Source organism: Eulemur rufifrons, chromosome 8 (assembly GCF_041146395.1).
Source record: "Eulemur rufifrons isolate Redbay chromosome 8, OSU_ERuf_1, whole genome shotgun sequence".
NCBI classification, from domain to species: Eukaryota; Metazoa; Chordata; class Mammalia; order Primates; family Lemuridae; genus Eulemur; species Eulemur rufifrons.
This window is the reverse complement of record NC_090990.1, coordinates 27,890,958-27,914,507: the sequence shown is the minus strand read 5'-3', so window position 1 is coordinate 27,914,507 and position 23,550 is coordinate 27,890,958. Positions and strand designations below refer to the sequence as shown.

The window sequence follows — 23,550 nt, the reverse complement described above, 5'->3', positions numbered from 1 at the left end:
TCAAGTGCCCAGCAAGCGGAGCTCTGGCATCCATCACCTGCTCCCTGCTGCTGACCCCTCTCCACAGCCTGTCTGGCCACTGGCCATGTATGCCTGGCTGCAGTCACACGAGACTACTTGTGGTTCCCCTACTTGTCCTGCTGTTGACACTGCTGTTCATCTGAACATGTGCTTTCCTATACCGAGAACGTCTAGATCCCCTCTGCCTGTCTGGTCGAGTGTTAGCTCCCTTTTAGATGCAGCTGAAGCAACACCTTTCCAGATGCCCTCTCCATCTCCGTAGGCAGAGCCCTCCCTCATTCTCCCAACTCACTCATTTTATCAAACGGAAGGACATTTATTTATTCCCATATTTGCTGCCTGCCCTAGGCTGAGAGCTTATCGGGGCAGGGACAGTCATCTTAATTTACCTTTTAATTCCAGTGCCAGGCTCATTTTTAGGGTTTCAATAAGCATCTGTCAAACTGAGTAGCCTGTTTCTCAGAAAATGGAGTGAATGCTCCACAGTTTCAGGAATGAATCTCACAACCTTCCTGACTTCACCGAGAAGTGCTTCCACCAAGAAGAGCTCATCATTTCATGGGGGACGAACAACAGAAACATGGAGCTGGGCTGAAGTGTGGGGGTCGTGGCCAGCGAGGCTCACTCTCTAGCTGTGTGACTGGCTCTCTTGCACACCAGCCACAAATGCAAAACCATGAATTTTCATTACTGAAACTACAAGGTTAAATTCATGATGGCCAACATCCACTGTACATAGCATAGGAAAAGAAATAGCAATTTAAAAGAGCAGAGAGAACAGTTTTTCCTAAGAATGATACTACAGGAATGGAGATTACCCAATGTTAACAGCAACGCATTTAACCTTTCTGTTTTATGATCTGAGGACTTGTTTAATCCCATCACATGATCCTATGCTGAGCTCCTACGTCATGACCATGTCAATCCTGGAGGGCACCATGGGGTAGGTGCATTGTAATGCCTCGTTAAATGACTGTTGAGGGGACCAAAGGGTGCCTCACTTGCCTCTCCAGCTACGTGCATTCAGGATGCTGGGAAAATCCAGTTCATCATGTTCCCAGGGTGTGCTCACATGTCAAAAATGGCTTCCTTTAATCAGGGCCCACCCCAGACAAGATAGAGTAGATAATCTAGTCTTTGAAGGCTTGCCCTCTCCTTTTATTTTCCTTCTCTCTGCATATTCCCTTGGTCCCTATGCCCTTAAACTCATAATAGTAAAATTCCCATATTTCTAGTGCTCTTATCTAAGTAAACAGACAAACAAATGAGTTACTTATCCTAAGCCATGTCTATATTAGCTTAACATGTTATAACTCCCATGGGAATTTGCATTTTAAAAGAAAATATTTGGAGATGCAAGGCAATGAAATGATTCTTGGCCAGGTGCAGTGGCTCACACCTATAATCCCAGCACTATGGGAGGCTGAGGTAGAAAGATTGCTTGAGACCAGGAGTTTGAGACCAGCCTGGGCAACATAGCAAGACCCCCATCTCTACCAAAGAAAAAAGAAAAAAAAAAAAAATTAGCCACGCTTAGTTATTTGTGCTTATAGTCCCACCTACTGAGGAGGCTGAGGCAGGATTGTGTGAGCCCAAGAGTTTGAGGTTGCAGTGAGCTATGATTGTGCCAATGTACTCCAGCCTGGTTGACAGAGTAAGACCTTGTCTCAAAAAAAAAAAAAAAAAAAAGATACTTGATAGGGAACACTTTATATACATCTTGCTTGGAAGAAATGAAAGCCACTTCTTCAGAAATATATCTAAAGCAGCCAATGTTCAGAATTAAAAAGGACTTAAGGAGGTAATTAATACTGGTGGTGGGGGGTGGAGGGTGACAACAAACAAAGTTAAACAGTTGGAAGTTGTGAATTAATTTCTGGGGCAATTCCAAAGGTAAAAAGTAAACATTTTTCTCAAAAATAGGAGGTAACATTATTCCGATTAACCAAGGATTACTTACTTGCAACTGAATTCACTAATAAAGCTATTTTTAGTATTTACATGGCTTCAAATATTTCCCTAACATTGGGTCTTATATTTCTGAAGTTAAAAACACAGAATATTCCTAATACACGTTGGACTATTCTGATAGATCTTTACCCCAGTGAAAAGAATTGTGAGGGGAAAATCCTATTTCTGAACCTACAGGATCAGACCCTGACAGCAACGATTTCAAGTTCAGTTCTTCAACCACCAAAGAGGCCATCATTTTCTAAGGGAGTTATGCTGGCCACCTCACATTGGTTGGAGCAGGCATGTTAGTTAAAATTCAGTTCTAAGCTATTGTTGAACAGGTACAGAGTTTTGGTTTGACAAGACGAAGAGAGTTCTGTGGACAGATGGTGATAATAGTAGTACAATGTAAACGTACTTAATTGTACACTTAAAAATGGCTAAGATGGTAAGTTTCATGTTATATGTATTTTATAACAATTTGGAAAAGAAAAATCAGTTCTATGCCAAATTGTGTCTTTTAAATCTTCATAAGTGAAGTTTTCTAGATCTTCACTTATTTGGGGGAATCAATATATCTAATGCTCAAGAACATACATAGTATCCTAGGTACAGATATACCCATTCTTTAGGCAGGAGCACTGTTTTAATCTTCATATAAATCATCATGATTTCCTTTGCCATGGATGAATTCAGAAACTGCAATCTCTGATTTTGGCAGTACCAGGAGAACTGGCAAACCTACCTAATGGAATATTTTCACTTTTTACATTTGGCTAAAGCAACATGCAGTTTAAGGTATCTTTCATCTTTGAAAACATCTGTGTAAATAAATAAAAGGAGATAACAAATTACAGTGTACACTGACATTAAGAACCTGTCATCAACTTCATAGGACGTTCAGCATAACATTCTCTGTGGTTCAGAGACTCACGGAAATGCAGCACGAATGAATACAAAATCTACCATAAGCAGTGCTTCTAGAAGCCACACAGAACCCTCGATAGTTTCAACTAACTTCTCTTTTCAATATCCATACCCTTCCAACTCACTTATAACAGTCCACCACTAGTAGTCTTTAGCTGTTCATCTCCTAACACTATTTTTTTTTTTTTTTTTTTTTTTTTTTGAGACAGAGTCTCACTCTGTTGCCCGGGCTAGAGTGAGTGCCGTGGCGTCAGTCTAGCTCACAGCAACCTCAAACTCCTGGGCTTAAGCGATCCTCCTGCCTCAGCCTCCCGAGTAGCTGGGACTACAGGCATGTGCCACCATGCCCGGCTAATTTTTTGTATATATATATTTTAGTTGTCCATATAATTTCTATTTTTAGTAGAGACGGGGTCTCACTCTTGCTCAGGCTGGTCTTGAACTCCTGACCTCGAGCGATCCACCCGCCTCGGCCTCCCAGAGTGCTAGGATTACAGGCGTGAGCCACCGCGCCCGGCCTAACACTATTTTTTATTTGATAAGAAATAGCTCATCCTGTCCATCACTGGTAGAGTTACGAAATCTGTTACTGCTGGGGAGTTCTCCATCCCATAGTCAACAGATCGAGATGATTATAGAGTTCCAGGAGGGCACTCCTGGAGAGACACAGTCTTACCTTGTTTGCTCCAAAGGATGCTGAAAAGGCTATTTCCATAGGAAATAGCTATGGCCCAACACATTTCCTTGGGGTTCCAATTTTCAGGTATTAAGATAAGGACAAAGCAAGCAGTGCTCTCCTTGGCCAGCAGCACAATGCTATCATAAACAGAGCAGGCAGCAAATAAACAGGCAACCAAGGATTCCAAAATGCCACATGCAGCATCTCTTTTGTTTGGTCCAATCATACAGGACAGGAAAAATAAGACCTTACTGATAGATTTGGAAAGGAATAACGTTGCTTTATTGAGTTAAGGTTAAAATGACATAAATTGTCCCTCATTTAAAACAATAGAAAACTTTTAAATCAAGGATATTGGTTTATGATGTGATTAAATTCTAAAAACTGATTAAACCCTTTCAAGTTTTTATCAGAAAAGGTGTTTTCAAAATTACTCTTTAAAAAAGGAACTTCTAATGAAAATTATAACTGCTTAGTTTTTACTCTGGCTTACTGGAAAAATGCAGAATGAGTTACAATGGGAGGAACTATTTATGGGCACATCTGAATTCACATGAGAACTGCTCCCGTTAGCTCTGTTCTCACTGAATGCTTCAGAATGACATAAACCACTTCCAAAGAAGTTACATAACTACTGTAAACATTTATTTCTGCTAGGTTTATAAATGAATCTTAATTTTATTATGCAGGCTTGGACCAATAATACACAGAAAGGGGGTATGTCAGCCCCTGAGACACACAGCATGGTAGTCAGTACATACTCTAGAGCCAGACTGCCCTGGATTTGAATCCTGTCTCTACCATTTACTTGTTGTTTGTCCTTGGACAAGTTATTTACATTTTCCATGCCTCAATCTCCTATTCTGTAAAATGAAGCTAATAGTATCTTCACTTCATAGGGTAGTTACGAGGCATAAATGTGTCATCTGTAATTATAATAGTGTATGTCACATAAAGCGATATAAGCATTTGTTAAATAAATAGAAACTCAGAACAAATTCCATGGATACTGTCTCAACAGGAGTATTTTATGCCCCCTCAACTTAAAGTAGTGAGAAAAGCTACAGTTCGGCTATTTCAAGCATTCAAGAAGGCAGCAGATACATGGAGCCAAGAGGTGTTAACAGTGTAAGAAGCGAAGCCATTCTCAACGGGCTGGGGTGTGGGAAGAGGGACAAAGCTTAGAAGCCAACCTATGGGAGACTGACTGGAAATCGAAGAGCTGGAATCAGAGCGCTTTATTTTACTCCCAGGATGGTGAACTAGAATAAAAAATATGTAAACACAAAGAAACAGACAGAGCAGGAAATGCAGAAACTAGTCAAGGAGGACAAATTGGCAGACAGTAGGGGAGCCTTCTGTACACCCACATGCAGCTCTGCTAACAGGAAAAAGGAAAGGGCACAGCTGAAGAGGGTTTGCCAACTGGACTTGGTCATCTCTCCCCTGTTGCAGCCCCCACACCCCTAGCTGCAGGTGTCACCACTTAGGCTCATATTATACTGACAGTGTTCTTTCGCCTTTGGGCTGGTGGGCCAGCCTTTTCACGTGTAGCAGAAAGACACCTGTGGTCTTGCTTAGGCAGCCATCTGTCTTAGAAGTGTCTGGGCTCACTGGTAGGTGGGCCTTCTCTGGTCAAGGGGGCTCACCAGTCCCTCACCGTACAGAAAGGGACTGACAGTCTCCCTTAGTTTCAGTCACAGGAATTACAGGCAAAGGGATATGAGGCACTGAGAGGGAACCTAAAGGGCTTCATCAGGCTCCTTTCTAAACTGGTATTAATTTAATAACCCAAACTGAAACTTTTGGATAACACTAATACATTCTTAATTCTCACTACTGCATTCCTTTAAAACTGTCTCCCCCGACAGCATCAACCTCTCCAGCTTTTTCTCCCTGGTCTACTCTGGCACCCTCAAGTTCTAATCTGTGCTAGTGGGATGACACCTGGGCAGCTAACAACAAAATGAAAGACAGACCCCGCCACTGATACTCCCTGTAAGCATGAAAGAGCAGTGCTGGGGGTGCACCTAACACACAATTCATGCTAAGGATGGTTCCTTACCTCGGCAGGGATCATTTTTCACTAAAAACTCATCCAAGGCCATCCATCCTCCACCAACGCGAACCATCACTGTGCTGCGCAGAATACGGACCAGCCGCAACTGCTGAGAATCCCCAAACTACAGAATCAAGAGGAAATTTAATTAACAACTATGCTGAAAGCAGACCTATACTTTTTTTCCAAAGCAGACTGTATTCAGACAGGAATGATAATGTGATAGCTTTGGGAGAATTTTAAACTCTATTTTTCATTTTTACATTTTTCACAAAAGGATTAAAAAAATAGAAAAGCAGAAACATCAAGCTAAAGACCAGTGTCTTGATACACTTCCTATCTGGATAAAGTTAAGTCTTGATTTTCACACCCTGCCCCTGTACCAAAAGGGGGGAGGATGGACAAAGTGAGTTGGCTGACTTTGATTTTTTTTTTTTTAAAGAGATTCTGTCCAAATTAAAACTCCATTATTTTTTGTTGTGGTAATTTGTTTTCCTCAAAGAAAGGTGGTGGATGTCAACTTCTGAATACAGTGTGCTCAAAAATTAAGTGGAAAACAGCAAATACTATTTCAAGCTTTAAAGAAACCCTTGCAAAGCATCATTATTACAAGCTTAGGAAGAAAATTTGATTTTCTACATCAGGTTTTCAGAAACAAACTCTAAGTATTCCCTAATTGCAGTGTCACAAGCACAGAAGTTTCCTCAGCCTGAACAATTGATTAGATAGTATGTATATTAAAATTTAGTTGAAATTAAAAATTTAATCTCCCATGATTATAAATAGTATTCAGTAATCATTTTGGATGTTAAAACAAGCATATTTCTTTCTGATATTTATTGTTTCCTTTTTTTCTTGCCTAACATTCCTACTTCCCAGCCCATCTTAACATTTGGAGTTTCTCATTGCATAAATTACCCACTTCCCAAAGTGAAGAGGCAAAAGAAGAGAAGCATGCTGAGATTTCAAAACAAACATCAAAAATTTAGTTGGAGAGATAGAATTCCGGGTTATTTAATTCAAGGACAATGTTCCTGGGATATGGGGGTAGGCGAGAGGGGACTATTTCATTACTTAATCAGGATTTCCAAAGTTATAAAGCAGAATCATAACTTTGAAATAAGGCACAAAAATTGAAAATGTAAGAAAGGATGTTTGAGGTCATATAACCATCCTCCCTCAAAATTAATATATTTGTGGTAATTCTCTGTATTCAATAGCTGCTGTGACTCAAATGCCCTGTGTGTATGGACAAGGCAACTGAAAAACATTGTATAACCCCCTAGCCCTTTACTTTGAAAATAAAAATAGTCCCACATCTTTCATCTGAGACCATCTTAACATTTCTATACAAAGTGACTACAGCAACAGCATGGTGTGTAGAAGCAGCACTGAACCCAGAGCTGTGAGGGAAGAAACGTCCTGTCCTGGGAAGGAAGCTGCCCTGCTGGCTTCTGTGGGAGCCCCTAGGATGCTGGGCCCGAGGACTGAGAACGGGAGGCCCCCTGGGGAGCAGGTTCTGAGAGGAATGGAGGATCCCACCAGACCCAAGAGCAGTGACAGTCTGAGCCACTCACTGTACGGGGCTTGCTCTGGATGGGCAGGAGGGGCTGGGGATACATGCCTGTATGAATCAGGAAGGGATCCCGGGAGGGCTTTATTCTCGGAACACTGTGTCTTATAATTTATTACTCCATTTATTTCATCATTTTCCCCCCCTTAATTTCTCACTGAAGCTCTATTTGAAAGATTCTAACTTGTTTCTGCTGAGCTATGGGGAAAAGGAGGTTTAACCCAAGCCAGTGGCCAGAGTAGCTGGGGAAGTTGAGGCCAGAGTAATGAGTGGGGGGAGGGGTTATGGCAGCTCTAAAAAGGGAGACCCTGTGCATACCTGGTAGAACAGGGTTGTCAGTGTAGCAAAGAACTCGGAACAAGAGTCCTAGGGCAGTAACCACTATTCCCTCCTCTCACAGGGAAAACCCGTTGCAGAGACTGGGGTTCTTGCAGTGGCTCTGACATTAGCTGGATGACAGCAGGCACGTGATCTTTGAGGCCTCAAGTGCCTTGTGTGTAAAATTAACTTCGTAATTCTGTTCCCAGCATTAGAACGAACTCATCTGACCCTCTTCTGGTTAATGAAGTAGTGAGAGGGCGTCAGTACCCTTCAAAGGTACCCCAGTACCTGCACATGGTCATCAGCAAATAGGCATACCACGCACTCTTAGGCAATGATTTTTTTAAAGCCCATTTGACTGTTCTCATCTTTAGATTTTTCTATCCCCTGTTCTTCCCACTGGCCCAGAACATTACTGTCGTTAGTGACTATTACAGTGCCTGGAACTTGACATTGTTAGAGGACCTCAAATCAACTCTTAATGTTTCTAATTTCATATCAGAGAGACAGATTTTACTCATGCAACTTCCTTCCACATGTGAAGACACAGGACCCCAGAGCACTCAAAGAGATTTGAAAGGTTAGCATTACCAAGTGGAGTCAAAGCATCCAATCTTTTTTGCAAGTCTAATATGATCCCATTAGATTTTGGCTGGGTGGCCATAATTGGCAAACTCCAGGCCACAGACATTTATGATTTCTACACTTCTCCAATACTTTATAATTAACTATAAACAATAAGATATTTAAACAGACAGTACTAAAGTATTAATACTTTAGGAAATTTTGACTTACTGTACTTTACAAAATTTGTATTGACTGTCAAAAGGTTCTGATATAAATTAGAACTGTGCTGTTTGATAAACTGACTTCCAACAAAAGACCAGGTTGTTTTTAGAAGTGGCATGGATTGACAACCATAGCCTCAGTTTCCTCTGAACCCCATCACTCATAGCTCAGTCCATAGTATCATCTTTAGCCAATCTAATTTTAAATAGAAAAATCCATCTCCTTTTAGGAAAAAAAAATACTTATATCCTTTTGCTGCTAGGACAGCTTTGCAATACTGGCGCTGTTAGCAGCTTCTCCATTTGGTAAGACAACCAGCTGTGACCCAGGCATGCTTCAGATTACGTCCTCTCCCCACAGCAAAGATCAGGCAGTATTAGCTACACAGACCATATCCACTGAGAAGGAGAACATCGCAAGGCACACTGTACCTGATTGCCGAGGAAGAACTACAGACAGTAAGAGTAAAGGATGGAGGAAATGGAGGGGAAAAAAGAGAACATTTTGTCAAATTAACACTACAGAATGAAAATCATATCATCACGTTACTAGTCTTCCGCCAGAGCGACATACACTGAATGTACTCTTACCAAGCTCCTGCTACAGGGATGTGGTTTTACAAATTAAGAAGGCCTAAGTTTCCACTCTACATTGCTGTTAACTTATTTCTCTCATAGAGAATTAAAAAAAATAATAAAACAAAACCCAATAAGTAAACATAAGATTACCTGTAGCTTTATTAAGTAAATGCCCTGGGTTGGATTCAAGGCAGATTTCACCCAATGCTCCTCAGCGAATTACAGCATGGTGTGGATTTGGTGTACGTGGAGGACATTTTCAAAGTACTAACGGAAAGTGGATTTTTCCGTATTTCTCACTCAGTGTATACAACTTTGCAATCTAACATGGCTGTCTAAATCATCTTTGGCAATCACAGATATTTCTCAGGACTTTAGAGAATCCTGAGGAGCTGCTGAATATATTTTAGAAGTCCTGTTTTAGATTCCTTCTATGCTCCTGACACTAGTTCCAAAAGAAGCTAAAACACAAGTGTAGTTCAGTCAGTTATGGCCACACTTAGCATGGCTTTCCAGGGAAGACCACTGAGCCTGGCATCTCCCCAGTGCTCCTAGGCCCCACTGTGGCCCAGCTCAGAGCAGATACCGTATCTGTTGAGGCTGCAACACAGTTGTCACAGCCCTCTGTGGCCTGGGAGCCAGTCAGGCTCGTGAAGACCAGCACGTTGGGGTGAGTGGCCAGTCATTAGATATAGTTGTTTCCAAAGGTGCCTCATCTCCCTAAGACTTTGGTCAGCAGTGAAGTGATCGCTCTGAAATGTTTCCTATCTCAACACTCAAGTAAAAGCTACAGTCTGGATATGGCACTAGTTTTCAGATGAACAGGACACCTAACATTTGGCATCTATGGAGATGAGGGCCAGAGAGTGATTGCATCTCAAGTCCTACAGGCTCTGGGCCTCCAATCATCAGGAACATTACCAAGCAGACTATAAGGGAAGCAGCCACCACGAAGGACTGGTTTTTCTCTTCCTTACCCGGTATTTATTCTCTCCGATCTGCTCCACCTGAAACCTTTTCGCACATTTGCACTGAGCCACTTGTCTTGTGACCTATCGGTTGTGAACAAAAAGAAAAGTGTAGAACAAGACTTCCTATTAGAGAAACGAAGATTTTTACACATAAACAGAGAAGCTAATCATTGTCCATTTTTTAGGCATTTCAGGCTTTTGACATATGCATTTATCTTGTTTCAAATTAATACATGTTGCTCTAAGTAAAATAATTGAGACGTTGAGAGAAAAAAGGCATGAAAGAAATTCTCAAGTAACTATACAACACATTTTTCTATCCTGCTTCAAAATTCCTTCAGAGAAAAGTGATAATATGCATGTATCAAAATCAAATGACTAATAAAGCAAATTATGAACCGATCTCATTTTCAATCCAGGGGCCCGGGATTTTCCAGAAGTCAGACCTGGTATGTTCCAAGGCCACTTCTAAGACTTGCCCCATTGCCTCTCCCTTCCCAAGATCTGTTATCAACGATGCTAGGATTTCTACGTGGTACTAATGAATTTGCTAGTTTCAATGTGATAGTTTTAAACTAAGCAAAAGCATGGCAGGTAAACACCATCTGAAACATTACATTTCACCCCTAAAATACTACATTTGAAGACCACTTCTCTGGATTCTGAGGTAGGACACTCAGGACTGAGACAAGTTCATCCTAAGCAACATACCTGAACCAGGAGGAGTATGGCACCCTGGAAAGGTTCTCTGCAAACTTTAGAGCTCCACACAGACATGACTCACTTGAGTGATCCATCTAGACTAAGCTAGAGCTCAAGAGCCAGAGATCCTCCAGGGCTCTTTGAAATGTTATCCCAAAGGAGATCCCAGAACAGAACTCCAAACAATCACCTCCCCACAGACAAGTCAAAGGGCTACTATGATAACTGCATCCAACCAAATTCAGGACAGTATGAACCTATGGTCAAAAATGTACTCAAAATACAATTATTTCCTATACCTCATCTTCAATTTTATCTGCATCGGTTGTTGGTCGATAAGCATCCTTGTTGGGATGCAGAGCAGCCACAAATTCATAGTAATCAATATAGCCATCTCCATCTCGGTCAAAAATGTCAGCCACAGCAGTCATCTCTAACTTGGTGGTGGGGAACTCTGGAGAAAAGGAATCACACTTTGAAACATTAACTAAGAAGGCTTATTTATTTGGTTGGTGGTTATATAAATACTTCAAAGAAAAAAAAAATGCCTTGATTTTTCCTGCAAAGCAAATGCATGTCTGCTTTACAAAAGCTAGGAGATAAAACTATAAAGAAGATAAAAAAATCATATAAAAATATAGCATCCAGAGACCACTCAGTTACATTTTTGGTGTTTTTTCTTATAGACCATCCCACCCCCTATACATTTAAAAAAAAAAAAAAAGTAGTATTTCACATTTCAGATACACCAAAATGCAAAAATGTAATATTATAACCACCCACAGATTTACCACTCAACTTAAGAATTTGTTTATCCACTCTACTAGTATTGGATGTTCAGATTATTTCAGAATAGTGACATTTTGAAATAGTATGAAGTTATTCCTTTGTTTAGATTATTATCTTAGATTCCTAACAAATTGCTTTCCAAAGAGAAGTGTGAATATTTATAGTAGCCGGAATGATTTACTAAAATCATAAATCAGATCATATTGTTTCCCAGCTGAAGCCACTACCTTTACAGTAACACTCAAACTCCTCACTATGGCTTTTAAGGCTCTGCATTAACTGGCTGCTGCCTACTGCCAACTTCATCTCTTTCCACTCTTTTCCCTTGGTCTTGACACTCCAGCCACGTTCACCTTTCCATTCCCAGAAAGTGGCAAGTTCACTCCCATCTCAGTGCTGTGTACCTTCGGTCTCTTATAGCCCTCTGCCCCTAGCTCTTCCACAAATTTTCATGTGGTTGCATCTCAGCTCAACCATCACTTCCACGGTCAGGCCTCCCCAGACCAGCCCACATTTAGTTGCACAACTGTGAGAAATGCTTTGTGATCTTGGTGAGTCACTTAACTACTTTATGCCTCAATTATTTCTTCTGCTAAAAGTAAAGCAGATCATATACTTTCTAAGCTGTTATACAGATGCAAGAAACTGCTTTTATGAAAAGCTTCTTTTTAAAACATGTTACTTAGAACCTCATCATTCACAAAAGCAGCTCCTTGTTGATACCTCAAACGTATTTATCTTGCCCCAATGTGTCAAACAGACCCGCTTTTTTTATTCCCAGTGAGATGAGATTCTTTTCTCCTTCAAAATGAGACCACTTTTAGTAAGCAGTTACATTACTTCTTCTCCAAGGTTACACCTTTAACTTCACAAAGACTGTTTAGCCAGAATATTACAGCATCTACAGAGTAAGTGCAAGGAATCCAGGTATGACGTTTGGAATTATGACTAGACTCACTGGATGCTAAAATGCCATCGATAAACTCTTGACGTGTTATCTTCCCGTCCTGGTCCTTGTCAATTCGCCGGAAGAAATCCATCACCCGAGACTTTTTGTGATTCATCCAACGCATATATTTTTTCCTCCAGACATCAAAGTCAAAGTTGGCAAATTCCTTCAACTAGACAGAAATCAAAGGTATCAGTAAGACCTATTGTTTTGGTTCTCAAAGCTGCCCACAGCATACCAAAACTTTCAGACATTAGTGAAGCCATGCAGGCCTTCCAGAGGGCACCAACAATGATATCTACATGTTGCCACTTTTGTGAGGGCACAATCTGGCTCCTTCACTTAAAGCCATGACTATTTACAAAAGCTGCAGCATAATGGAGTAGCAGGAGAAACAGTAACTGAACAATCACCATGAAAAATACAGAGCACGTAGAATGAGAATGGGTGAAGCCAGCCTTGCTTTCCCTTTGGGCTTTTGAAAGGATCATTCTCTTAGATGTAAGGGAATAGATTCTACCCCAGAAGGGAGGTCCTTAGCATCATCACTTACATTGCACTATAATCACACATCAGGAGGCTCATGCTTCCCACTATATTCTGAAACTTTTATGAGAAAATTTCAGTACTGAATGGAAGCATTGGGAACACAACCCTGCACCCAAGCACGTTTCTTTAGAATGGCACCAAAGGGAGCAAACTGCCCATCTGACTTCCATGTTAAATATTTGGCCTTGATAGAAAACAGCAGACCTGTTGCAGTGGGCAAGGCGATTCCAGCTACTTGGACTACATTAGTGATATATAGTCAGAATGACTTAAACAGTGCAGCAGTTTTCCCCCCTGGTCTTTCAAACTCCAAAGTTGGAAGGAATGGGGGAAAAAAAGTGCCAAGAATCCAATATGCTTACAACTCAACTGACCTACGGAAATAACAACAAAGAAACACAGAACACTCACTTCCAGGCATAGCTGCTTTGATATGCAAAAATAAAGAAATATAAAAGATATTAGAGATTTGTTTTGGAAAGTGGGAAGTGTAGTACTATATATTTTTTATATTGTGTAATGACACTTCAAAATAGATTTGCTTTTTGTGAGCTAGTGAAGACTAATAAAATAAGATCATAAAAAATTACTTTTCTTTCATAATTGTATGGCACATATCTTTACACGAAGTGATCAATAACGGTCATTTCTGTGCTATGCTACACATCTGGAGATGAATTTCCTATGTTCTTAATTCTCAACCACAGCAGGGTGCTGAGGAGGATCAGGTCCCTCACAGGGACTGGCTAGTCTCTTGCTTTCTACAACCAGATGCTTTAGCCTACTCTGCTGTGAGTGGTTTTCTTACAAATGTGTCTTTTCTTACCCAGAAGCCTCAAGGAAAAAGGTCTGTTTCTACTTCTGAAGAAGTGGGTCAAAGCACACAGGTGAGAGAGCCTCAGAAGGGCTGTGCTTTGACAAAAACACTTCCCCCCAGGGAAGGCCACTCGGTGGGGCCTTACCTCCTCCAGTCTATCCAAGGCATCATTCAGCCTCCGCTGCCGCTCCAGGGCTAACAGCCACACCTGCTGCCAGCGGGCAGAGAGCTGGTTGATCCGTGGGTTTTTTGCTTCAGATTGTGAAAGGATTGGCATGGGAGGAGGTGTGGGCTGACTCAAGGACTTCCCTAAAAGGAAAAATAATCACAAGGTTAGAATAGGAGGTTTTGTCAGTCCACAAAGAGAAATAGCTATATGTCTGAACTGAGATCTTTACAATATGATCCAGTTAGCAACTGAGAAAAGAAATACAGGACTTGGCAATATTTAGATATGGCGGAGTACTAATTCCAAAACCATTGATCTTCCTCTCTAGCCAATAGGTACTGATCTGTCTCCTACATATCTCCAGCCAACTCTGTCCTACCTTAGTGAACTGAGGACATGTCAATCCAACTAGAAAAGCAATGGATTCTAAAGGAGCTGTTTATTTTTGATTAAATTAGCACAAACCACATGTGAGTAGCTAGTGCCAATGACCAAAAAGATGGAAGGGTCACCGTTAAGAAAAGGTTAACCACCTCATCATTTTATACCAATCCAAGAAAATGGAATATAGCTACTGTCTGTCAGCATAAGAAAAGTGAGTTTTAAAAAAAGAGATTTTGGTTCAAATCCAATTTGGCCTTTTTTTTTTTTTTTTTTTTGAGACAGAGTCTCGCTTTGTTGCCCGGGCTAGAGGGAGTGCCATGGCGTCAGCCTAGCTCACAGCAACCTCAAACTCCTGGGCTTAAGCGATCCTACCGCCTCAGCCTCCCGAATAGCTGGGACTACAGGCATGCGCTACCATGCCCAGCTAATTTTTTCTATATATATTTTAGTTGGCCAGATCATTTCTTTCTATTTTTAGTAGAGACGGGGTCTCGCTCTTGCTCAGGCTGGTCTCGAACTCCTGACCTTAAGTGATCCACCCGCCTCGGCCTCCCAGAGTGCTAGGATTACAGGCGTGAGCCACTGTGCCCGGCCCCAATTTGGCTTTTTAAAATGGAAAAAAAAGGTCTTGATCAGCCCTTGGAAAGTACTCATCTTCAACCAACAGGAATGAAGCATCTTAATACAGCAGGATGGAAACATACTGCTACCTCTACGGGATTTCTCGATGAAAGGCGCATGGGTAGGTTCTATATTTTTTCTTTTGTATGTTTTGGTGACCCGGTCCACATCAGGCTGTTTGCGAGTCATTTCCTCCATAAACATCTGTTAAACACAAAAAATAGGAAAAAGAATTTAGAGTTTTCTTGGAGGCAGACAACTTCTTACTAACAAAGGCCATGCCCATGACAGACTGACCAAGTGACAGTGCCCTTGCATACCTCCTCACTCCTGTTAAGAACCTTGATTGAGCAAGGCACTTTATCTTTAGACCTGAAGGAGTAAGACATGGCCTCTGACTTCAAGGAGCTCACAGCTGAGTGATAAAAACCAAGAAGAGCACTGAGGGCCACACAGAGTGCCAAGGGAAGGCCTGGGACAGGTACCTCATGGCCTGCAATGGCAGGAAAAGCTGCCTGGAGGCGAGGGCTGGGGCTGAGCTGCTGAGGGATGAAGAATTAATCAAACAGCAGGAGGGCAGTCCCTGCAGAGGGTATAGCCTGGGCAGAGCCAGGAATACCTGACAGTGCTGTGGACCAAGACCCTTCCACTCACTGGCTGAGCAGAAGATGCACTCAGAGGAGTGGCAAGAGGTGGGGCTGCAGAAGTAGGCAGGAGAAAGATCAAGAAAGGCCCTGTGTCAGGCTGACTGGGATTTTCTTCTGAGAGCAATGGGGAGCAACTGAAGGATTTTGATTCAGGGAAGACACACAATAAGATCTTTGCTTTGAAGCTATCATTTTGACTTCATTGTAGAAGGCAGAGTGATTGGGGTGGGGTGGGGGTGGGGTGGGGTGGATAGTGACCAGTAGTAAGGAGACAGGTCAGGAAACTGATGCAGTAGTTGAGGTAGAACATGGTGAGGAACACAGCCATGGCAGGAAAGATGGAGCCAATAAGTATTTTGAATGTAGGACAAACCCTGATGATTGGCTAGATGTAGCAGGTAGAAGAAAGAGAGGTGTTCTGGGCACATCACAGGCTTCTGTGGTGGGTGACTAAGGAAAGAGGAGGCAGGGAGAGGTTGAGGGCACAGAGGGGAGGGGGATAATGGAAAGGAGAGGGATTGGCCTTGAAGAGGAAGATAATGTCTCAGGAGGGAAAGTGTTAATGCAGGTGTATCTCACAGGAAGGACAGATGTTCCTCAACTTATGATGAGGTTACATCCTGATAAAACCATCATAAGTTTAAAATATCTTAAGTAAAAAATGATTTAACACACCTAACCTACCAAAGATCATAGCTTAGCCTGGCTTATCTTCAATGTGCTCAGAACAATTACCTTAGCCTACAGTTGGGTAAAATCATCTAAAACAAAGCCCATTTTATAATAAGGTTTTGAGTATCTTATTTAACTTATCAAATACTGTACTCAAAGTAAAAACCAGAATGGTTGTATAGGTACTCAGAGTACGGTTTCTACTAAATGTGTGTTGCCTTCACACTATCACAAAGTTGAAAAATATTTATTTGAACCATTGTAAGTTGGGACTGTCTGTATAGGGAGGTCTCACTTGCTAAGGTCATTATTTATATAAATTAAAAAGACCATATTTTCTGCAGTAAAACTAAGCAAGATCCATGCTTGCAACCAGTGCAAATTATCATGGTTAAAAACTGTATTTGTCTTCTAAGGATATATTATGAAGATAGCTCAACTGAGCTTTCTTCATTCAGTTTAGTCTGATGTATTATCTTAGCCAATCTCTGGGTTCATGCAAGAGGTCCTTCTGAACCCAGGTGTAATTGGGATAGGCAGTGAGCCCTGGGCTGATGGTCAAAAGGAAAAAAAAAACAAAAACCCAGGGTGTAGCAGGCAGACTTCTACGATGGCCCCCCAAGACTCTTGGTGTATAATCCCCTCCTCTTAAATGTGGACAACACCTGTGAAAATGACGGCATATTCACTCTCTTGATTACATTTCATTCTGTAAGACTCCATATAGTACCTCAGACAGATTCTCCTGCTGACTGTGCAAATACAGTGAGAGGGCTGTGCGGCTAAGACCTGAGGGGGCCTCTAGGAGCTGAGAGCAACCCCTAGCTGAGGGCCAGCAAGAGAATGGAGACCTCTGGCCTATAATTCTGCCAACAACCTGAATGAGCCTGGAAGGGGACCCTGAACTCCAGACGATACTATAGTACTGACTGCTGCCTTGATTTCAGCCTGCTGAGACCCCAACAAGAGGACCCATTTAACTCATGCCCGGATGCCTGACCTATGGAAACTGTGAGATAAGTGTGTGCTGTTTCAAGCTGCTAAATCTGTGGTAATATGTTAAGCAGCAATTAAAACTAAGACATGGGACAAAGGTAATGGGCTCCATGGCCAACACAGGAAACACCAGTGACCACACAGTGGGGTTAAGATACCTGATGCTCGGCAATAAGGGCTTTAACTCGGTCGATGTTCTGAGAGATTGACTCCTGGTCCCGCTGGATGAGGGTAGTCTCAGCCCACTGGATCCACGCCAGAAGTTCTTCCAGGAGCTCGGCATTGGCCACCAGTTCTGACAGTGCCGTTTCAAGACGCTGCTGGTGCTGCTTGGCCCATGTCAGGACCTGTGGAGAAGGAAACCATGGCCTTTTTCAGTCAGGCAGATCTTATTTCCAAAGCCCTTTTTCATCTAATCCTCACAATGACTTTTTAGAGGAGAGACCACCCAAGCAGTCAAAAGGCTTCATTCTTACCCCAGTAACAGAGCTGGGATGAGAACTAGAATAAGAAATCAGCTCTCCTAAAAGCAAATGGAGTACAGTTGTCCCTTGGTATCTATAGGGGACCAGTTCCAGGACAGCCTGTGGATACGAAAATCCATGCAGCTGGCTCTGCAGAACCTGTGGATATGGAAAGTCAGCCTTCCACATAAGCGGGTTTCATAGCCTGAGAACACTGTATTTTCGATCTGAGTTTGGTCACTGATATGGAACCCTTTGATACCGAAGGTCGACTGTATTTATTGAAAAAAATCCAGGTATAAGTGGATCTGCGTAGTTCAAAATGTGTTGTCCAAGGAGCAACTGTACTTCCTATTAAACAAAGGACTTCTCAGGAAGGAGGGAAACACTATGTACGACATGTCCATTGGAAGTCACTATTGCTGCACATTATAAGAAAAGTCTTTACTAAAATGCTAACTTAATTTTTGTTGAGATATTCACGGTGGACAAAATATTACTTACCTGGGAGAAAAAAGAAAGCAAGCTCTGTAGTAGTTTATCACTATAACCGCATTTTACTGGGTGTGTGTAGTCTTCCTCTAAAACTGTGACTCACCTCCTCAAAGCGAGCTCGGATGATGGTGATCCAGTGTTTGATGGTTGTGATGCAATCAGGGTGGCAGACAGCCAGGATGACTTCTCCCATGGCTACCGCTGAGTTAACATCCACTCGCTTTTCTTCCACTTTCTTCATGAATTCCTAAACAAAGAGATTTGAAAAAAAAATCTTAAGAAATCTACTTCAGCAGCACTGTTAGTTTACACTAAAGGGGGAAAATTTCAGTGTATCTTTTTCTTCGATGTGTTGACATAGACTTCTAAAAGCCAGTATTTAGGTGTCTTTGGCATTTTCTTTCCAGTTCTAAAAGATGTGGGAAGGCGAGGGGTTTACGAAAGAATGACTCTCTCTGCTACAGATGACAACAGAGACCACAGACACACAGCGGAATGACCCCTTTCCTATATTCTGAGCTAGTTTCTCTTTCCTTTTTTAATCCTGTTTTTATTCATTTCCATATTTGTAAACACATTTGTTTTGGGAAAATATAATGACAGCTATAAAATATCATGATATTTTTTAAATACCCACAACAGAATACAATGACAAAAGATTAAAATCTCTAGGTAGGCCTGTAATCCCACCACTTTGTGGGGCTGGAGCAGGAGGATTGAGGCCAGGAGTTTGAGACCAGCCTGGACAATATAGCAAGACCCTGTCTCTAAAAAAAAAAAATAAAAACAATTAGCTGGGCATGGTGGCGTATACCTGTAGTTCTAGCTATTTGGGAGGCTGAGGTGAGAGGATCACCTAAGCCCAGGAGTTTGAGGTTATAGCGAGCTATGATCGTGTCTCATTATACCCTAGCCTGGGTGACAGAGTCAGACCCTGTCACTAAAAAAAAGTAATAAAATAAAATCTCTGGGTGGGTAACACAAAAATTAAAAAAAGGAAACAACATTTCCCACCTCATTAGGACAAACAAACCAAGGCCCCAGATACTGCATTATATTCTACAGCTTGGTAGGTGGTTCTGGGGAATAAGCTCAGAGGCCAAAGCAAATAACATAAGGAAAGTCAAACAAAGGCAGGTACAGCTGAGGAGTAAGGAAGATGAAATAGTCCACATTTCTCTTTATATGATACCATGTTTTCAAATTTTTTTTTTTACAAATAACATGTGTTCCTTTAGTAAAAATGAATGAATAAATGATGTCTGCGGTGTCACAAAACCCACCAGTCATTTCTCTCTCATTCCTGCTAAACCAATGAGCTAGGCTCATTCTTGTTTTATCTCTTTTCATGTGAGGTCTGATATTTCCAAGCAAGAGCTGCTTTCATTTGGTGGGGAGCCATGGGTCACCACGGTTGAGTAGCATGGGTCACCGAACCCCATGAAAAGATTACCTTATGGGTGTCAATGAGAGATTGCAGGGCTTCTGTGTCATCAGGAAGTGCTCCCCGAAAGCGAAGCGTCTGCTCTGCTTCAGAAAGCCACTCCAACAGCATATGAACTGTGTCCCGAAACTCTTCTGCCTGAAATAACCAAGCATGAAAGATTGAACCTCTCTCTACAGCTGAAGTCCTAGACACTGGCGCATGCCAGGGAAAGGGTCTAGGGCTGAACTCTTTAGTGTACCACAGGCTTTTCATGGCCTTATCAAAGCGCCACAAAGGTCACCCTTCATTTGCAATCTTTGCAAATCAACTGAATTTCTTTTTTCGCTAATACAAACGAGTGTGACAGTCTTATAGAACATTTAGAGTATCAATTTTTGACTTTATTATATTTATTTCAAGACTGGCTGGAACTGACCCTAATACACTAAAATGAATTTGCTCAGACCTGCTCCCTTGGGGAGGCACAGCAAATGTCTCTTACCTGTTTTAAGGCCTGCTCAAGCCGGCTTTGCTTGGAAACGGAGAGTTTACACACAGTGTCCCAGCGAGTGCTCAGTTCCTGGAGCTGCCCTTTCACCCAAGTGGTGTCATCTCGACTATTCTCAATGAGCTCTCGGCCTGACCGCTTCAGGACCTGAACAGTTCCTGTTCGCTTTCCCAGCTCCTTCTGGAAAACCTAGAAAAGAAAATAGAATTAGTTTGAGAAATTGAAGTGCAAGAAGCAAAACCACAGAGAAAGTAATAATTTTCTTGGTAGATTCTAATCAAGAGTCTTTTATGCACAGAGGAAGGCAGACGTATGAGGAAGAAAAACCAGAAGATGTGGCTCTAAATGTCAGCTCAGGTGTTTATGAGCTATGTGATTTTGAGTAAGTTGCTTGAGTTCCAATTTTCTCATCTGTAAAATGGGAATAATTATATTAACATTTCAGAATTACCAAGATAAAATAAGAATACATCTGCTGTGCAAAAAATAAGAATTTGCTGTAATTTCAAGATAAAGTTAAATGCTTTGTGCTGAAACAGGAAGATATCATGCAGTTCAACATGACAGGTGTAGAGTATACTAAATTTTGGTGTGCGTGGTGTTATTAGGATTGTTAGGTTCATAAGCAGCTTATAAAATCACTCATTTCCATTTTAGGAGTAAGTAAAAATAGATTATCTTGAGGATTTCCTTCTGAATTTAAATTCATTTTGTGACTCAACTGAGAGAGACAAGCAGGAAGAGGGGGAACCTTGAAGTGAAGTTTGCACATTGCCAAATCTGAATCAAACCAATTTTGGTAAATTCTTTGTGACTGATGCAGAATTCCAGCAACAGTTTGTTTAAACACACAGAACAAGGAGCCGCCTCTCTGACAGGCAGAGACACAGGCTGTCAGGCTTTCTCCCCTAGATGGTTAACACAGAGCAGAAGGCACACGTAAGTAGAAGACCCTATAGCTTTGTACTTCATGTAGCCCAGATCTCACCCCTTACCTTATGGGCATCCATGAGGTTCATGACAAGGTCAAGGTCCCCATGCACAGGCTGGTCCTCAGCCAGCTGTGGCTCCACCTTGTACAACCAGTCGACCAAGGCCTGCAAAGCATCCATGAACTGGCCTGAAAACAGCAGGGCTTCCTCCAACTTGTGCTGCCTGAGAAATTGCACACAAACCCCACCGTTTTTAGGAATTCTTTTTATGAACGACCCACAATTCTGCCTGCTGAAAGGGAATATTGCTTGAGCTCTATATAGAAAGTGACTTCCATGTTACAACAGTTAGAAATAGTAAAAAAGTGACTAAGAGGGATGCTGAGACATTTTTAATCAAACCTCTCTTTAGAAAGGATTAAGTGTAGTACAGGGGACAGGCAAGATGCCCTTTGGGCATCTTATAGTCCAGTGACACATGGGCATACCCTAACAACCCACCGTCTGTATTAATCACTTTAACCACTCCAAGGACAGGAGGTGGTTTCAGTGACGGTCAGGAGTTAGCTCCTAGCTCTACTCCAGTTGTGTGATCCTGAGCTGTTTGTTCACCTCTTTGAATCTCAGTAGCTTCATCAAAACAAAAATTGGACTACAAATAGTACAGAGATATTGTAATTTTAGCATAGCATAGTGGGTGTGAATGGATGAAAGTACAACTTTCAGAACCAAGTACTAAGGTTCAAACTTCAGCTCTACCACTTAGTAGCCGAGTGAATGTGGGGGAGTTAACCTCTTTGTTATCGTTTCCTCATCTGTAAAACGGGAATAAAAACAGATCTCACCTTGGTGGTTGATATGAGAATTAAATGATGATTGGGCACTGTTTAGCACATATTCAGTAGTACTTGCTCAGTAAAAGTCATGCATTATTATGGTTAAATGAGGTAAAGACAGAGAGATTTTGGACAGTGTCTGACACACAGTGAGAGTGCTCAGTAAGACAACTATTGATAATACAAACTGTCGATTTACAAATACTATAGAGTTACTGATCTTCTATTACTGTTGGCTTGATTTTACGGACCTCCCCCTTTCTAATACAGTAAGGTTAAAGTTTAAAATGAGAACTTTAATGTTTTACTCAAATTACTTCATAAATCTCTTTGAATTAACTGGAGATACTAAGATGGTACAAAACCTCTTGCTGATGCATTATCTTTATCATCATTTTATAGAATCTAGTAACAGTCTCCTAGTTACTTTGAGGATCCCAAATGGGCCCCTGAAGGGGGACCTTCAGGCTCACCGTTCCACAGACTTGCCACAAACAGTATCCCACTTATCTCTGACTTCTCCCAGTAAGTTGTCAAGTTTCTGAGTATCATCAGGAAGCAAAGTCTTTTCTTTCAGTGCTCTGCCAGTTCTAATTGTGGTATCATACACAGGCTGTTTGCCACCAAGAGTTTTCTGAAATTCCTATGTTTCCAGAAAGAAAAAAACATGTTAAAAGTCAGATGACATTTTGACTGGAACAAAATAGTTTGAGTTTTCAAGGCTAGAAACCAAATATAGTATGAAAATCTCTACTATTTTTTTTTTTTCTTTTTAAGAAGACAGGGTCTTACTCTGTTGCCCAGACTGGAGTGCAGTGGTACGATCATAGCTGACTATAACCTCAAACTCCTGGGCTCAAGAGATCCTCCCGCTTTAGCCTCCCTAGTAGCTGGGACTACAGGCATGCGCTACATGCCTGGATAATTTTTTATTTTTTTAGAGACAGAGGCTGCTATGTTGTCCAGGCTGGTCTCGAACTCTTGGCCTCAAGCAATCCTCCTGCCTCGGCCTCCCAAAGTGCTGGGATTATAGTTGTGAGCCACTGTACCTAGCCTTTGAATATCATTACTTTTTGAACTAAAATTAGTAACAACTTATCCTCAAGAAATTTATAATTTTTTATTTTAATTTGTATTTTTTAAAAATAGAGATGGGGTCTCACTATGTTGCCCAGGCTGGTCTTAAACTCCTGACCTCAAGTCTGCCTTCCCACTTCAGCCTCCTAAAGTGCTAGGATTACAGGCATACATCACTATGCCCAGGCAAAAATTTATAATTTTTTGTTTATGCCATATTCAGCAGTGCTTGACAATTTCTAAAAGCCTTTAGCTTTAATTGGTTATTCCCTTAACCACTTTGCTTAAATTGTTATTTAAAAGAACAAAAATGGTTAGACGTCTAAATGGAACCCTCGCTTCATCATCTTGACTTTTTAACATTAACCAACTGGTTTTCTTTTGACTACCACTGATTTTTCTTTTTAGCAAGCTACAAGCTTTAGTGAATACCAAGCTCAGGACTTAAGAGCACTGAACTGCTTCACCTTATGCTTAGAGAGCTGAAGTTTAATTTTGTCTGGGTCATTGGATATCTCCAGTTCTGAATCCAGGTGACTCTCTGCATCTTCTAGCCAGTCAATCAGTTTTTTCCAGGCTTCATGGAACTAAAATTACATAAGAAATAAGTTACAACAGGAACAAATACGTAAATATACAACATGTT

The 23,550-nt window shown here is 41.4% G+C and overlaps 1 protein-coding gene across 3 annotated transcripts in view; it reads right to left on the bottom strand.

The window, feature by feature from the left end:
- The window catches only part of MACF1 (microtubule actin crosslinking factor 1), a 330,626-nt gene that overhangs the window by 9,293 nt on the left and 297,783 nt on the right, over positions 1-23,550 (bottom strand). For 2 of the 3 annotated variants that reach the window (XM_069479778.1, XM_069479779.1), the window contains 13 exons: positions 23,372-23,491; positions 22,301-22,470; positions 21,055-21,214; positions 20,054-20,248; positions 19,579-19,707; positions 18,229-18,372; positions 17,325-17,513; positions 14,935-15,055; positions 13,823-13,986; positions 12,321-12,483; positions 10,873-11,027; positions 9,878-9,952; positions 5,646-5,763 (listed from right to left, as the gene is read on the bottom strand). In XM_069479778.1, coding sequence (XP_069335879.1) covers positions 5,646-5,763; positions 9,878-9,952; positions 10,873-11,027; positions 12,321-12,483; positions 13,823-13,986; positions 14,935-15,055; positions 17,325-17,513; positions 18,229-18,372; positions 19,579-19,707; positions 20,054-20,248; positions 21,055-21,214; positions 22,301-22,470; positions 23,372-23,491 — 1,903 coding nt within the window. Of the gene's footprint in view, positions 1-4,773; positions 4,843-5,645; positions 5,764-8,753; positions 8,772-9,877; positions 9,953-10,872; positions 11,028-12,320; positions 12,484-13,822; positions 13,987-14,934; positions 15,056-17,324; positions 17,514-18,228; positions 18,373-19,578; positions 19,708-20,053; positions 20,249-21,054; positions 21,215-22,300; positions 22,471-23,371; positions 23,492-23,550 lie in introns of all 3 variants that reach the window. The other variant, XM_069479776.1, reaches the window with a different exon arrangement.